At 41.4% G+C, this 16,160-nt stretch overlaps 1 protein-coding gene across 1 annotated transcript in view; it reads left to right on the top strand.

Moving 5' to 3' along the window:
- The first annotated feature begins 10,467 nt into the window (after nt 1-10,467).
- LOC107293871 (mitogen-activated protein kinase 1) overlaps nt 10,468-16,160 on the top strand; it is a 12,242-nt gene continuing 6,549 nt past the window's right edge. The window contains exons 1-6 of the mRNA XM_015823062.1: nt 10,468-10,672; nt 12,251-12,433; nt 13,008-13,197; nt 13,327-13,443; nt 14,009-14,123; nt 14,332-14,463. Of these exons, the coding sequence (XP_015678548.1) occupies nt 10,509-10,672; nt 12,251-12,433; nt 13,008-13,197; nt 13,327-13,443; nt 14,009-14,123; nt 14,332-14,463 (901 nt within the window). The 5' untranslated portion in view covers nt 10,468-10,508. The remainder of the gene's footprint in view (nt 10,673-12,250; nt 12,434-13,007; nt 13,198-13,326; nt 13,444-14,008; nt 14,124-14,331; nt 14,464-16,160) is intronic.

Here is a 16,160-nt window from a genome sequence, read left to right as displayed (position 1 = left end):
ATCACTGGGAGCATGCAATTACCACCAGCAGCACCATTTCCTTCTTGAAACCTTGAGCCCAGGTGAGTCGGTGATGGCCCTGAGCCCCATTTCACCACCTGCCCACCACGCTACGGCCTCTGCATCTCAGCCCAGCACCAACCCCACACAAAAGATCCATCTGGGATCAAGAAGATCTGATTAAAGTTGCAGCTTCTAAGGTCATGCAGCTGCAGAAGATCATCATGCAAACCACACCTCCTGTCTGAGTAGACCCTCCAAGGCCCAAACCTCACCCAACAGAATAGGAGAGCTCTTCAGAATACAGTAAATCTGAGGAACTACTGCATTCAAGTCCTATGCAGGACAACTACCCCAAAGGTCCCACAAGAGGAGTATGGTATGCAGCCCAGTTGTTAATTCACAAATTAGCTCCACCAGATCTCAGAATTATAAATAAATAACACGGATGAAACCCTTAAATCCACACATTTCCTTCAATGGAGCTCAGGATATTGCATATGGGATAATTTATATTATTCTCACAACCATCCCAAGAAGCAAACCAGCTTGAGGAATAAACATTTCCAAAAGACTAGTTAGTTGGCTTCACCATTGGGGAAAATGACTGCAGATCTCTCTGGCCAAACCCCAGGCTTTATTTCACCACTCTCTGTGGTCTTCCACGTGCTGGACTATAACCCGCCCATCATTTCCAGCAAGGACAGCTGGTCATCAGGAGGGAGAAAGCTCCTGTCTTGAGTATGACATCTAAATGAAATGATGAAACGGCATCCACTTCCAAGGCTGCTGGCTGATGAGGGTGGGAAAGAAAATGCCTTCCCAATTCTAAATGAGTCAAAGTGCCAATTAAATCACAGAGGAAGGGCTTCTGCTGTCTGAACTCTAATGCAGAAGTGTGCTCCCCTGTGACCTACCTCACAGGGCTCTGCGCTTTGCCCATCGAAGTTCTAAAGCCAAGACAAAATCAACAGCGCAAGAGTCTCCTTGCAACCCATAGCTCTGTCAGCAAGAGCTCCATCCACACTCCAATCCATTTGGTTACACACACACACACACACACACACGTATCCTGAGCACTCACCTGCACCTTCCGTAGCTGATGTACCACACAATGCATTAGGACTAGAGCGCTCAGGCTTTTTAAAAGCCATCGCCCAGGAACAGCGCTGGGAGGGCTATCTCTTAAAGGGCCAGCACACAGAAAGCTCACCATCTCTGCTTGTCATACTTTTTCTCACTTTCTCTCTTTCTTCCCTCCCCCCCTCCTTTCTTTAGCATCCTTCAACCTGATGATGGCACAGAATTGCTGTTTTATTTGCACAAAATCCTGTACAGGCATGAGAGATCCCAAATGAGAGGGGAAATGACTGCTTGTTAAAAGAATTGTGTGCAGCTTTCCATTTGGACAGTTCCAGACTGGAGCGGCCTTTTCTTTCCTGCTTGAAGAAGAGCCTTGCAGAGCCCAGAGACTTTCTAACTAGCTACAGAAAAATCTTATGGTGTTCTATTTTACCTCTGTAACTACAGTAGTGTGAGGCACCGCTTCAAATATTTGCCTTTCTTCCTCCCTAAGCAGGGCCACATCACTTTCAGAAAACAGTACCAGCTACAAAACTGAGCTCCCCCAAAAGCATTAAACAGCACCTATTTTTAGCCCTCTTATGTGTTGCTGTCTCGTTCAGGTGAACAGGATTGCCCCACAATGTCACCCAGTTTGGAGGCCTCACAAAAGGCTAATATTTATGGGCACACTGAGGTATACCCATCACTGTTTGCACCACTGGATTGTGGACCAGTTTAAAACTTCAAGGGCAGCCCCATACAGAACGTGTTGTAGTGATCAAGCCACAAGAGGACTTGGGTATGAGTGTCTGTTTATAGAGGAAACCCGCCATCTTAAAAAGAGGCTATGCTAATTACAGTAATAAGGTGAGAGATTGTGGTATTACTATTACTATAGTAGTCCTTGACTTAACAAGTATTTATTTAGCAACCATTCAAATTTACAACAACACTGAAAAAAGTGACTCATGACCGGCCTATACTTATAACTGTCACAGCACCCCCACATTCCCATAGTCAAAAGTCAGGCGCTTGATAAACAGGCATGTATTTTTGATGGTTGCAGCAACCTGGGGTCCTGCGATCATAATTTGCAACTTTCCCAGCCAGCTTCCAACAAACGAAGTCAATGGGGGGAGCTGGATTTGTTTAACAACTGCATGATTCCCTCAATAACTACAATGATCAACAACTGTGGCAAAAAAGCCATAAATTTCGGTGTGACTCATTTAACAACTATCATGCTTAGCATCAAAATTCTGGCACCAATTGTGCTCGTAAGTTGAGGACCACCTGTACTACTTTCCTGACATTAAGAAAACACGAAAGCTGGCTCCCCCCCAAAATTCATCTCATTCTGAATTAACCTATTTATTGAATCTGCAGAATATGCTGAATCATAAACAAGCAGGTTGTATGTCACAGCCTCTCCTCAAACTTAACATACCGGTATATAGATATAGCCTCTAGATCAGGGGTGTCAAACTCGCCACGTCACGTGATGTGTTGCGACGTATCGCGACTTTTTTCCCATTGCTGGGGTGGGCGTGGTTTCGGCATGATGCATCCGGCCCGTGGGCAAGCAGTTTGACACCCCTGCTCTAGATGTTTAATGGGTTTAAGCACTCATGTGTTGCCCAAATGTGATTCTAGTAGGCTTCAATGCAGAACACATTTTCAATACAAGTAGCCACATCTAACCTGCATTTTCTTGTCCTTAATGTTCTAGCCATGTTCTCCATCTCAGATTGTGGAAGGAATTGAAAAAAAAGACCCTGTGGAGATTTCAAAGGAGAGGTCATGGCAGGCAGGATATCGGCTTTTACTGTATTTTTTAATTTTTTTATTTTATTTATTTAAATGTGTGGGGTGTATGGTCAGTGACATCATCAGAGTGGGTAGGGCTTATCTTTTGAACCTGCTTTTATATGGTTGTGGGGAAGACTTAAAGTCTAAATAGGGATGGCTTACTGCCTGCATTTTGACACTTTCTCTTCAAAGAACTGAAATTGCAGTATTGAAAGGATTTGCTGTCATATTTTGGGATGCACAAATGGGGCAGGCAGGGGAAGGCTGCAGCCCATGGGTTGATCATCCTGACCTACAAGAAGAGGCAGGACTGAGTTATTCAACCAGGTCATAAACAGCACCCAGAATCATTGGGAACCATTGAAGGCATTGAAGTAGAGTAACAGGAAAATCGTTTTACAGTGAAAGTGAATAAACACAGTACTTACCTGCAAAGGAAATTTAAACAGCACAATCGCTGATGCTATTGGTGAGAGAAATGACAACTTAGGAACCTCAGACAGAACTAAGATTTTAAGGTGGAAGGCAAAGCAATTTTCCTGGGTCTGGAAATATAATTCCAGGACTGAACAATATCTGAATCATCTTCATCTTTCCTGGCATTGGATTCAGATTGCCAAGGGGATTATCTTCCTTGCTTTCTTTAAGTTCAGCCTTGAGAAACAGGAACACAGTTAGACAATCATTCCAGATGAATCACCTTCTTCAGTGCTTGGCAGCACAAACCACAGACCAGCTTTACACTGTTTGAAAACTGCAAGTACAATCGTTGCAATCCAGTTCACATTTGCTGGGAAGTCTTATTTATTTATTTATTTATTTATTAATTTAATTTATATCCCGCCCTTCTCCTTGCGGACTCAGGGCGGCTAACAACCAGATAAAAATGCTAATCCCAAAAAACTACAGATTAAAAACATAATTAAAAACAAATATTAATGATTGGTCTAGTTTAAAATTACTTTAAAACCCCCATTAAAAATTTTCCCCTAGGCCAGTCCTGCAAGCTGGAATAACCATGTCTTACTTAGGAGAAGAAAGACAGAAAGCTGCATGTTTAGTATGGAGATCACTTTCAACCACAGACATCACATCAAGACAATTGGTACCTTTTGGCTTGCATTTTTCTGCTAAGCAATCATGTGAATGATGAGTAGAGAGAGAAAGAAAAAAACATTTTAAATTCAACTACGGTTGAATTTACGGTATTATTTTTTTCTCCACTTAACAGTGGCCCAATTCTTGGAGACTGCCCTGTAGATTTCTTGGCCAGGTTTGCCATAAGTGGTTTGCCATTGCTTCCTTCCTAGAGCTGAGAGAAAGTGACTGGCTCAAAGTCACCCAGCTGGCTTTGTGCCCAAGGCAGGACTAGAACTCAGTCTCCTGTTTCTAGCCTGATGCCTTAGCCACTACACCAAACTGCCTCTCATGTGCTGTATTAGATTCTATTTCAAATCATGCTGTCAAAGTGAAAAATATTTGTCATTGGAATCAGTTTGAATGAAGAACACTCCTAGCACTAAATACTAAAATTCATTTAATACATTAAAGTTAGAAGAATTTCATTATCACCACTTTGTATAAAATTAAGCATTTTTATGTTTATCATGTTTAACTTTATCGTTTAAAAAATTCCAGCTTACTGCATTTGACAGGCTTTCTATCCACTGTTCACAATAGTTCATATCAATGGAGCCTATAACTTTTTTTTTTTAATCATTCTGTATTTCTGTGTTTCAAGGACCTCAAAGTAGGATACAGGCTGCATACACCCATTTCCCCCTTGATTCTTACAGCAATCCTTGAAAAAGATGTGGTGTTTCACACATTAAGCCAAAAGTACACAATATGTTTTAGGCCAAGTATGGTTCTTTCAATGGTGGAGCAGAACCTGCACTCCTAAATAAAAGACCAGGTCCACTATTACATTCGATTAAGTTTCACATAAATACAACTACAAGAAAAAGGGTTTGAAGAGTTGCTTGCAGCTCAGTTTATGCACTGTTATGTTAAGCCATTGTGGTTTAATCAAGGTTTATTGGGTAAATCACAATTAGTTGGTGTCAACACATGCAAAGACATTAAGCAATATCTACAGTAAGCTAAACCACAATCTCGCACTTTCACACGATGTGTGAACCAGCCAGTGACTAGATCTAGATTACCCAATAGATTTTTATGGCTAAGTATAGATGTTAAGCCAAATCCCTCCCTTAGATTGTAAGATAAACTAGTCTTTACTGAGGAAATTTGGCCTGGTTGAGCCTCATGGACAATTTTCACTCAGCCTGGAAAAGGCACAGAGCTAAATCTCAAGAAATTTGACCTCTCAGTCTGTTATCTAATTTTTTTTTAATAAGAAATTTTATTGGTTTTTTCATTTTTACATCAAAGTGCTTAAGAAACAACGTGGTGATGGGGATATCAATTGTTCAAAGACAAAATCATACATATATAGCTCAGGTTAGTTCATTAGAAGTTCCCTCTCTATTTCCCACATATAATATTACATATTCAAATTAATACATTTCTAAATAGAGTTCAATCAATCAAATCAATCATCAATCACATTTCAGTTATAAAAACCCAAGTCCTGTTTTTAAGCTTTACTAATTTACAATTACCATATTCCAATTAAGCTTAAATAAACATATTATTAACACTTCGGGTATCCCTCATTTCCCTTTTCCCTAACATAATAATTCTATCTAAGATAAATCTATTATTCCAACAGCAACATTCTTATATTTTTCACATATAACCTATTTCTTAATCTATTAAATCATTTATTAATACTATTTCTTCTCTTGTCACAAATACCTCTTCTTCTCCCTCCATTACAAAATAATTGTCTTACTTGAAATAAAAATATCAGTCCAAAAATACATTTCTATCTATTTTAAATATATATTCTATCAATCAATCTATATGTATAAAAAGTCTTTTTAACCCATTAAATGAAATTTACCCCTCCAAATACTTATCATCTCTAATACAAGGTATTATTATGGGAAGTATCCTTTTACAAAATTCACGTACTCCGTTTATTATTAGATCAGTCAAAGTCTCTAAAGCCTTTTTAACCCATTAAGTGAAATTTTAAACTGCATTTTTAAACCTAACTCTAGCTTTCTTTCTGTGCCAAACCGGTTTCCATAGTAAGGCTTCTACGTCATCAAACCTCAACATTTGAATAAAAGTATTTCTTGATACTTCAGACTGGTCAAAGTTCTCTTCCCTTTCTTCCAATGTCATCTGGATGGTATAATCAATTTTATTCCATGTTGTAATTACTAGTTGATTGTCCACGTTATCACAATTTTCAGTGGCTTGTGGCTGGATGTCAAACTCTGTTGTTTTTGGCAGTTCAGGTAACTCAGTTAAGATTATTCTTTGATCATCAAAGTTCTCCATAGATTGTATATAGGATTGTGTAAAATTGATTTGCTCAGTAGTTTCCACCGTTTCTCCCAGTGTAGATTCATAATTAAATTGTAAGTATAATTCCTCTGTCTCTTTAGGTTGTATATCTTGTTGAGTAGAGGCCTCTTTGGGATTACTCTGTTCTTCCTCTGTTATTCTTTGGCCTATAGCTTGATCCATTATTTGAGAGTCAGTTTGTGGTTCTAAACTATCATCTTTGATTTTTCTCCAAGATTTCATATAAGTTTTCATATACTCCGTAGTTTCCAAGATTTTTTCCAGTATAAGTTCATAATCAAGCTGTGGGTAAGATTTCAGTGGTGAAATAGTCTTTTAATAGTGGTGAAATAGTATTTTAATCTTTTAATCTTTTAATCTTTTAATGGAGGCTGTATTTAGAAAAAGTCAACAAATATCCACCTCCAAAATTCTAGTAGGCAAATTCACCACCCAGCTGTTCCAAGTCCTTTATCTTTTCCCTTTTGTTATCATTTGAAGGTCAAGTCCATCTTCAAATAGCAAAAGGAAATACAATTGCAATGACACTTTTCGCCACAAGATGTCCTCAGTGGACTGTAAAATCTTTTTTCCAAGTTAATAAAATTTAATTTCATTAGAGAAATAGAAAGAGAAAAAACAGGTATCTCCAACATAATAAATAGAGTAATAATAGTGTTTCTTTCTTTTTTTTTAGGACCCCTAGGTATCCCAAAAAATTAAATAGTCAATAAAAAATTAACTATTTTATTTCTTTTAAGCTCTTTTTCCCAAATAGACAGACGCCGCTCTCTTAAGACAGGGAAGTAGTCAAAGACTTTTTACAGGAAAGTAGTTAGGACGAAGAGAGGGAGGAAAGGTCTCACCCGGATTCACCATGGTGGTTCTTTATGCTTAGCTGTTCTTCTGACTTTCGGCTGGTGCAGCTAGGTCAGGGCTTTTCAACCGGTGGTATGCGTACCACTTGTGGTACATTAACGAGTGGCAGGTGGTACGCAGCCCTGCCTAGCCAAGTGTAGTGGGGGATGGAAAGAGCCAGCGCAGGCAAGGACTTACTGTGAGAGAGTCCTCCGGAGCTACAGAGTGGCTGGGGTGAGGCAAAGGCCCCAGGCTCACTTCTGGCTCACCCTCCCCCATGATAAAGGAGGAGGGGGGGCGGAGACAGGAGAGACTATAAAAGGAGGCAGTTTGGGTGGGAGAGGGAGAGAGGGAAAAAAAGAGGCAGCCCTGGGTGGAGTCGGAGTCAGCTCTAGCTGCACTGAAGGGGGAGGAGGGGGGGGGGAGAGGAGATCAAGCAGGCTGAGCAGGCCGGCCATGAGCCGATCTACAACTTCTGTGGCAGCCACCTGTGCTGGCAGCAACAAACAGGCAAGAAATGCAGCAGGGGAGGGGTTGCCCTCCACGAGGAATGAAGAAAGGTAGCATCAGCTGGAGGTGAAACAGGGAGGGAGATGGAGAGTGGAAGGATTCTTATGTGCTNAATGCCCACTTTTCCCTCTTTCTGGCCTCTTACTTTCTATCCTTAAGCATTGGTGAGTAGATTAACCAATGCAGTGCTATTGCTAGGCTGTTGCCATGTTAAACCTTTTCCTGCTTGTAATACTGTATATAAAGAATAAACTGCTGCGTGTCAGCGGCCATTATTTGCACCCTGCAATGACTGAGCACTGATTACAACAGAAATAATAGACCAACCAGTAGACTGGAAACCAGAGATCTTTTTGCTGGGTATTTTAAACAGAAAATATAGTAAAGAAATACGGTACTTAATTCTACATATAACAACAGCAGCAAGAATAGCATACGCACAGTTCTGGAAAAATGAGACTATACCATCAGAGGAATAAGTGATAAGAAAAATCCTGGAATGTGCTGAGATGGACAAATTAACAAAAGAGATAAAAGAAAAGGAAAACACAGAGTACTATCTAATATGGAACAAGTGGTATGACTGGTTGGAGACTAGAAATAATAGAGGAGAATAAATGTGGAAAGGTTAAAAGTGGTAAATGTGTGTATAATAATGTATAGTAATAATAATATGTATTATTCTTAGTATGAAGTATAGTATGAAGGAAGAAAAATGCAAATAAGAAACAACGGGACAAGGACAAATATATCTAAAGAAGAATAAGGGGGAAAATGTAAATAATAGAAGATTACCGTTACGAAATTGCTGTTAAAAAAAGGAGGAGTATACACTGTGTGTGTATGTGTGTTATGTTATGTTTTGTTTTGTTTTCTTGGTTTAAAAAAAAAAATTAAAAAAAAGAAATGCAGCAGGAATGAAGGAATGAAGAAAGGTAGCATCAGCTGGAGGTGAGACAGGGAGGGAGATGGAGAGTGGAAGGATTCTTATGTGCTTTTGTGACTTTGAAGTTCTGGGATTTGTGCAATGAGGGCTTTGTGTTCTTAAGGAGTATTTGGCAATTTCTATTTGGCTGATGGCTGATGTCTCATGTTAGCTTCTATTGCTCTGCTATTGTTAGCTGTAAGTTTTGCTGCAAGGGATTTTGAAGTATTTTTCTCCTGAATGGATTTTGCCTGTAGCATTCGTTTACTTAAGAATGGAGCCCTTTGGCGAGGCTGCCTTAGCCAGTACTTACTACATATTTTTTCTTCCTTAAGTGCCAGCTGCCAGCTCCTTAACTTTCTTTTCTAGCCAGTAGCTAATTCTCAAAAGGGGAATGTGCCTTTTTAAGCTAGTTCAGTCAGCAGCTTGTCTTTCCTGTCTCTGGAGGTTTTTCCTTGTTTGATGAATAAATGGAAGAGAGAAAATATGGGGGGGGGGGGTCAAATTCTTCCTTCAGAAGGAGATGGGAATGGGAGGGAGGGAGGGAAGTCCCGCCTTAGCACTTGGCCACCAGCAGCCCTGCCATTGACTTTGCTTGTCAAAAGGTTGCAAAAGGGGATCACATGACCCTGGAACACTGTGACTATCATAAATATGAATCAGTTGCCAAGCATCCAAATATAAATCACATGACCCTGGGCATGCTGCAATGGTCATAAGTATGAAAAATGGCCATAAGTCATTTCAGTGCAATTGCAACTTTGAACAGGTTTTTTGTTTTTTTTGGTCATCAAGTTTTTGACACCTTGCTAGGTGATACTCGAATATTGCCATATCTCCCTCCCTGTCTCACCTCCAGCTGATGCTACCTCTCCCTCTCCCACCCAAACTGCCTCCTTTTATAGCCTCTCCTGTCTCCGCCCCCCCTCCTCCTTTCTCATGGGGGAGGGTGAGCCAGAAGTGAGCCTGGGGCCTTTGCCTCACCCCAGCCACTCTGTAGCTCCGGAAGACTCTCTCACAGTAAGTCCTTGCCTGCGCTGGCTCTTTCCATCCCCCACTACACTTGGCTAGGCAGGGCTGCGTACCACCTGCCACTCGTTAATGTGCCACAAGTGGTACGCGTACCACCGGTTGAAAAGTCCTGTCCTATAGCACCCAGCGTTGCCTCTTCGCTTTTCCTTGATGGAACCTAAAAAAATCTTGCAAACCCAGGCAACATATTTATCAGGACTTTGCAGCGATCCGGATTCAAGACGTAGAAAGGCGAACCTGCTGCAACTCCTTCCATCAAACGTTTGATGGAAGGAGCAGTCAACAGGTGCAACAGGTGTCACTCCCGAATCATCGTTTTGTTTTCCAACTTGGATCGTTGCATAGTTCTAGCACTTAGCGCCTGGTTCAGTGGGTCTTGCGAAATCAGAAACCTGGCTTAAGTGGACCGTGGCTAAGTTAATCAGGGAACTTGTGCCGTGCACCCACTTTCCATTCCCATTGCGGAATTCGAACCCAGGATTTGGACGGAGGAAAAGCATCTCTTAAAAGCTCTTATAATGCAGATGCGCAGCGTCAAGAGGATTGGAGGCGCGCTGAGCCAAAAGGCGGGGCCCAATGGGAGTGAAGCGCGCGCGAGCTCGAGGGTGGGACCTCATCGTGGTGTGGAATGTTTTGGGCGCGGCGCTTCCGGGTTGGGCTCCTGACATTTCTATCCAATCCAGACGCGCCGCAGCCCGCACAGCTCCAGTAGGTAACACGGACGCATGCGCTGTTTGAAGCAGCTCCAGCCGCAGCTCCCGAGGAGCGCATGGGCAGTGCTTTTCTTGCCGTTTCTTCAACGAGCGCATGCGCGGTGCTGTCGGGCGGTGTCGGTTCCGGGTAAAGCGGGGATAGGAGCGGCTGCGGGAGCTTCTTGATTAGATCAGCCATGGCTGCAGCGGCGGCGACAGCGGCCCCGGGTGGGGCGGGAGCTGTGCCGGTGCCTGGAGTGCCAAGGCTGGGAGTGGAGACAGTAAAAGGACAGGCATTTGACGTGGGACCACGTTATACGGACCTGCAGTACATCGGCGAGGGGGCGTACGGCATGGTCTGGTAAGCGAGCGCGAGCCCTGCAGATTGGCCCTGAACGGGAGCCATACCTGGGCGAAACGTCCGAGATTGGTCTGGTGTGCCTCTTCCTACAAGCTGGCTTCGCGCGGCCACCGTACCCTCTTTTAAAAGCTTCCGCCATGTTGTTTCTTAGTTACCGAAAAGTCCTGCAAGAGTGCATGTTATTTTGCTTGATCTGGAACTTGCTTTCTCCCTCCTCCCTTAAGGGTCCCTGCCCGCCGGGCCTTTTCCTTCCGCACCCGGCCTCTTGCTCCATTCCGTTGCAGGGCGCGTTGCAGAGGCTTCTAAATCCCAAACAGTCGACGCAGCCAGCCCTGCCAAGTCATTGTTGTATTCCGAGCGCCTCCCCGAAACCAGCCTTCGCAGGCTGTTATCTTCCTGTGCCAATATTTGCAGATTTCCTGTGAAAGGCTTAGGGGTGCCTTGCAGCCGGGAGTTGGTTTATTACCAGTAACTGGTATACTTTTTGTACTTGTCAGTGTCGAGATGCAAAAAAAAAACAAAAAACGCGAAGGTTAACACTTTCCTTTTCTCTGTGCGTGCAGCAGGTTCAGTAAAACAGCCTGATGAACTTTATTTAGTTCCATAAATCACAGAGCCCCACCCCACCCCGAGCATTTCTTTGAAGTGTTGGCAAGCCTGTTATCTCTCCAATAAATCTTTATGCATTATAGTTATTAAGCTGCACAGCAGCCCCCATCCAGGTGTCAACCTCAACCAGTGTCTGGCCTGTTTAGATCACTATCCCTTCAGGGCAGATCTATTTTCACCAACTATGCTAAATGTCATATAGATACTAATTGATCTAATTATAATACCTGCTGGCTTCTATGCTCTGTTCAGCATTTGGTTTACATTAAAGCTAGGCTATAGTAAGCAGGGCTGTCTTGAGCGCTGCACTGTTGCTGCGATGATTCTCAACATGTTTACTGAAATATTCCAAGCAGCCATTCGTTTAACACCAGTAACTTGAGTCTCCTATCAGACTTTCCATATTCTGTAATAGTCCATTTTTTATTGCTCATAATCTGATCTGTGTAGGTTTGGAACTAATGTACTTTGTATTAATCAGTGCAACACACATACATTCCCAAGTGTTTCTGTGGTAGAATGTGTATTTGATGGCGATAATTGTATTTGCATGATATACTTATCAAATAACCCAGTTTTCTAGATTTGCAAAACCTATCTGCTGTTGAGATCTCAGAGGTTTCACTACTGTTCCGTAGCCTTGGCAACAGCCAGCTCTTTCTCAGATCATAATAGTTGTCCCACATTGGTATAATGTGTTATTAGTGTTTTCTCATTCCTTCCTTTGCTCTTTTGTTGAAGTCCAAAATTAAAAAAACATTCAAGCTTTCTGGTGGATTATCTTGTGTTTCTTCTTGTTGTGAATTTCTAGAGGGACCCTCCTCTATTGGAGAGCGAAATGATTTATCAGTTTTGATAGTAAAAGATTGTAGAGTCACTTCTCTGAGATGGGCAGCTGTAGAAATTAAGTAAAAATAAGTAAAAATATATTGAGGACTCCGGTATGCATTTGCCTTTGTTTCTGAACAGCTCGGCGTATGATCACGTCAACAAGATCCGAGCTGCGATCAAAAAGATCAGTCCTTTTGAGCACCAGACCTACTGCCAGCGCACACTGCGAGAGATCAAGATACTTCTGCGCTTCAAGCATGAAAATGTCATTGGCATTAATGACATTCTTCGTGCACCTACCATTGATCAGATGCGTGATGTGTATCCTTGTGTCGTTTCATGTGTGGAAGGAGATCTGTTTGGAGAAAGGTGTATGCACAGAGAAAATGTTCTATAATAATCTATTCAATCTTATTCTGGTCCATTTTTAATGAAATGCACTGCTTAGAAGCTTTAGCTCCTTCTGAATACAATGATGTAAAATAGGGTATGATTATGCCAGCATCTGGGCTGGCTTCCATTTGCCTCCTGGCATGGCTCCAGGTATTGCTTTCTTAATAATTGGACTTATGAAACAGTTGTCTCTTCTTCTCTTATGTCCTCTAAAATTAAGAATGCTGTTTTAGTCACATCCCTTTATTTTTATACAGCAGCTAGTAAAGTGATGATGATCTACTTTATACAGGAGATGAATTGAACATGGTGTGAATCTGGCTTCAGTTATTCTTTCTGGTTTTAATTCAGCTATTAAAAGCAAACTCAATTTGTGGCCACTGTTATCATTTATTTGACCACTTGTAGAGATGCTGCCTTCTTTGCAGAAGTTACTTTCCTTGACAGCTTCCCTTCCTTCCCCTTTCCTGGTGGAGAGAGGTATTATTTGTCTTTTTTTCAGATATATAGTTCAGGATTTGATGGAGACGGATCTCTATAAGCTTCTGAAGACCCAGCAGCTCAGCAACGACCATATCTGCTACTTTCTCTATCAGATTCTTCGAGGGCTGAAATACATTCACTCTGCCAATGTGCTTCATAGGGATTTGAAGCCCAGCAATCTTCTCATCAACACCACATGTGACCTGAAGGTGGCATTCTAAATCTTTTGCTAGGCCTTCTGCACTTGCCAACAATCTCTTCCCTGCTTCATTCTGCAGTGCAATTAATTCTCCATTTATTTGGGGGTTGCCACTCCATGGTTCTCTCTCTTCTTACAGATCTGTGATTTTGGCTTAGCCCGAATTGCTGATCCAGACCACGATCACACAGGATTCTTAACAGAGTATGTTGCCACTCGCTGGTATCGAGCTCCTGAAATCATGCTTAATTCCAAGGTAAGTTAAGCAAAATGAATAGAACATGTTAGCCAGCACACCTAAAAGGCGCATTTGTTATACCTCCAATTTAGTTGAGCGTGAAGTTTCCTAGCTTCTCAAAAAAAGAAAAGGTAACACCTTGCGTAACCATAAAGGCAACATGATTAAGTTGTAGCACAATTCCAAAACCAGATCATCCTGGTAAATGGATATTTATAAAGTTTCAATGTGCAGTGGAACCACAATATCACATGTCTTATATTTTCTTTCACTTGTACAAATTACCATAGCAATTCTAGCATACCTATCCCACACAGAGGCCTAACTGAAGAATGCTAGTATGAGGAAGACTGACGCATAGGCTAGGCTGCAGAAGCTGAGGTTTTCCTGAAAATGTTTCCTTTGCTGGGTCCACAGTTTAAGATGTCTCTCTTACATTAAACTGAAAAGTTTATTTACTAGGAAGGAAACACATCCATGTCAATAAAAGGATGACTATGCATAGCCTAATAGCAGCTGAGAGCAGAGTGGGATCAGTCAGAAATACTCAGCTTCTATTTCTGTGTCTTCTCCCCCTTCCCAGGGCTACACTAAGTCCATTGATATATGGTCAGTGGGTTGCATCTTGGCTGAGATGCTGTCAAATCGACCTATCTTTCCTGGCAAGCACTATCTGGACCAGCTGAACCACATCCTGGGTAAGAGGGAAGGCGACTGAGCAAAGCCTTTGACGGGGTAGCCTAGTAAAAGACTTGTTCTGAGCAGCCTCTTGAATCAGCTGTGTAACAGATTCTACCTTTCTCCTGTTGCATAAGGCCTCCCCATTATAACTTTAATGCCCGTTTCTCCTCTAGGGCTTGCAGTATCCTAGATATGCAATGGCTCTCTCTCCACCCATCTCTACAGGTATTTTGGGTTCCCCGTCTCAGGATGACCTGAACTGCATCATCAACACGAAGGCTCGCAATTATCTCCAGTCATTGCCTCAAAAGCCCAAAGTTCCTTGGGCTAAACTGTTCCCAAAGGCTGATCCCAAAGGTAAGGGAGAAAGAAGGCTTAAAATGCACAGCTTCATCCTTTGTTTGGCATGTTTGACTCTTTGTTGATAAATCAATCATCAGCCACTGGCTGACAGGCCAGAATTCTTCAGCCTTTTGTAGCTTGGTAGGCACTGTTAATGTTCCATCGAAACCAATGTTCTGACATCAGGTTTTTTTTTAATTGCACACTTTAGATATGGAGGAGCCCATCTGTATGATCTATTAACAAACTTCCCACTGTTACTTTATTTAAAAGTTAAACTTCTATATCCTCAACTGTAAAACTTTCACCTAGCCATCCATCCACTAGTAGGGCCCAGTTTGGGCGAAGACTATTTGTACACTTCGTCATTTAGAAACTGGCTGTCCTTTTAAATGTAGTTAGAGATCTTTATGCAAAAACTGAATGGTGCGGAAATTTAGTTGCCTAAAACAGCACACATGGTACAGTATAGGCAGAATGGCCCCATGTCTTCTTTCATTTAGGCCAGAGGTGGGGAACTATGGCCTAAATGGCTGGCTCAGGAATTCTGGGAGTTGAAGTCCACAAGTCATAAAAGGGCCATTGTTCCCCGCCCCAGATTTAGGCTGTTAGGTTCCAATAAGGATTAGCAAGAAAACAGAATTCTATCATTTAAGCAGCCTGTGCTGAAATGTGCATTCTCTATAACTCAGGGCAGGAAGGCTGACTTCCTTTCTCTTTTAAGTTGTACCTCACAATTTGCAAATACGCATTCTAGATCAGCCTTCCTCAATACATAATGTTTAAATGTGTATACTACAGTCAGCATCATTCCCAGCTTTCAGTGGAAGATACATGCTGAAGGGGCGAGAGAAAAATATGCAAAGTACCTTAAACTAATTCTAAAAGCTTTTAGAAGTTCTCGTGTGACATTGATGTGTAGTTTTTCAAATACAGCTGGTTCCCAGAGCAGCTTAATCTGTAACAGAAGCAGGCAATTTTTTTGTGGTTGAAGGATGCAGGGTATGCGGTGGTGGTGAAGTAATGTTACTGGAAGAGGTCCAAAAGTTTGGTTCCTTTTTTTGGACAAAATGTTGCGTTAAACCTCAGAGATTAAATGATTTTGCTTTGGCGATAGAAGGGGATTCTAAGTAGACTAGGAGTGCCCTGACGTTCAACCTTACTTACATTATACTATTATATGATATATTGTAACATTATTACATATTAGACAGTATGTTTTATTTATTTATTAAACTTATATGTTGCTTAGCTTGCCTAGAAGTGACTCAAGGCGGCTTAGAATCAAAAAAACAAGATTAAACATTAAAATGTTAAAACTCTAAATATTAACATTACAATTGATTTAAAATTCACCAGATGGCAAGGAAGGGAGCATATATATATATATATATATATATATATATATATATATATATATGAATATTCCCAAGAGTCGTATTTCGCTTTGTTTTATAATGAATATTCCCAAGAGTCGTATTACTCTTGGGAATATTCATTATAAAACAAAGCGATATATATATATATATATTCAGCAATAAAAACAAAAATACGACTCTTGGGAATATTCATTATAAAACAAAGCGACCACCAAGAGAAATCTATAAAACATATAGAGTTTAATCTACCAAGCTTTCGTCAAGTGCACTTGACATCATCAGGGTTAAAAAGGCAGATGCTGGGAAGGTTTATATACAGTCGTTCAACGCCTG

This window comes from Protobothrops mucrosquamatus, unplaced genomic scaffold, assembly GCF_001527695.2.
Source record: "Protobothrops mucrosquamatus isolate PMUCROS unplaced genomic scaffold, P.Mucros_1.0 scaffold1756, whole genome shotgun sequence".
NCBI classification, from domain to species: domain Eukaryota; kingdom Metazoa; phylum Chordata; class Lepidosauria; order Squamata; family Viperidae; genus Protobothrops; species Protobothrops mucrosquamatus.
The sequence above is the reverse complement of the archived record's forward strand: the minus strand, read 5'-3'. Positions and strand labels throughout refer to the sequence as shown.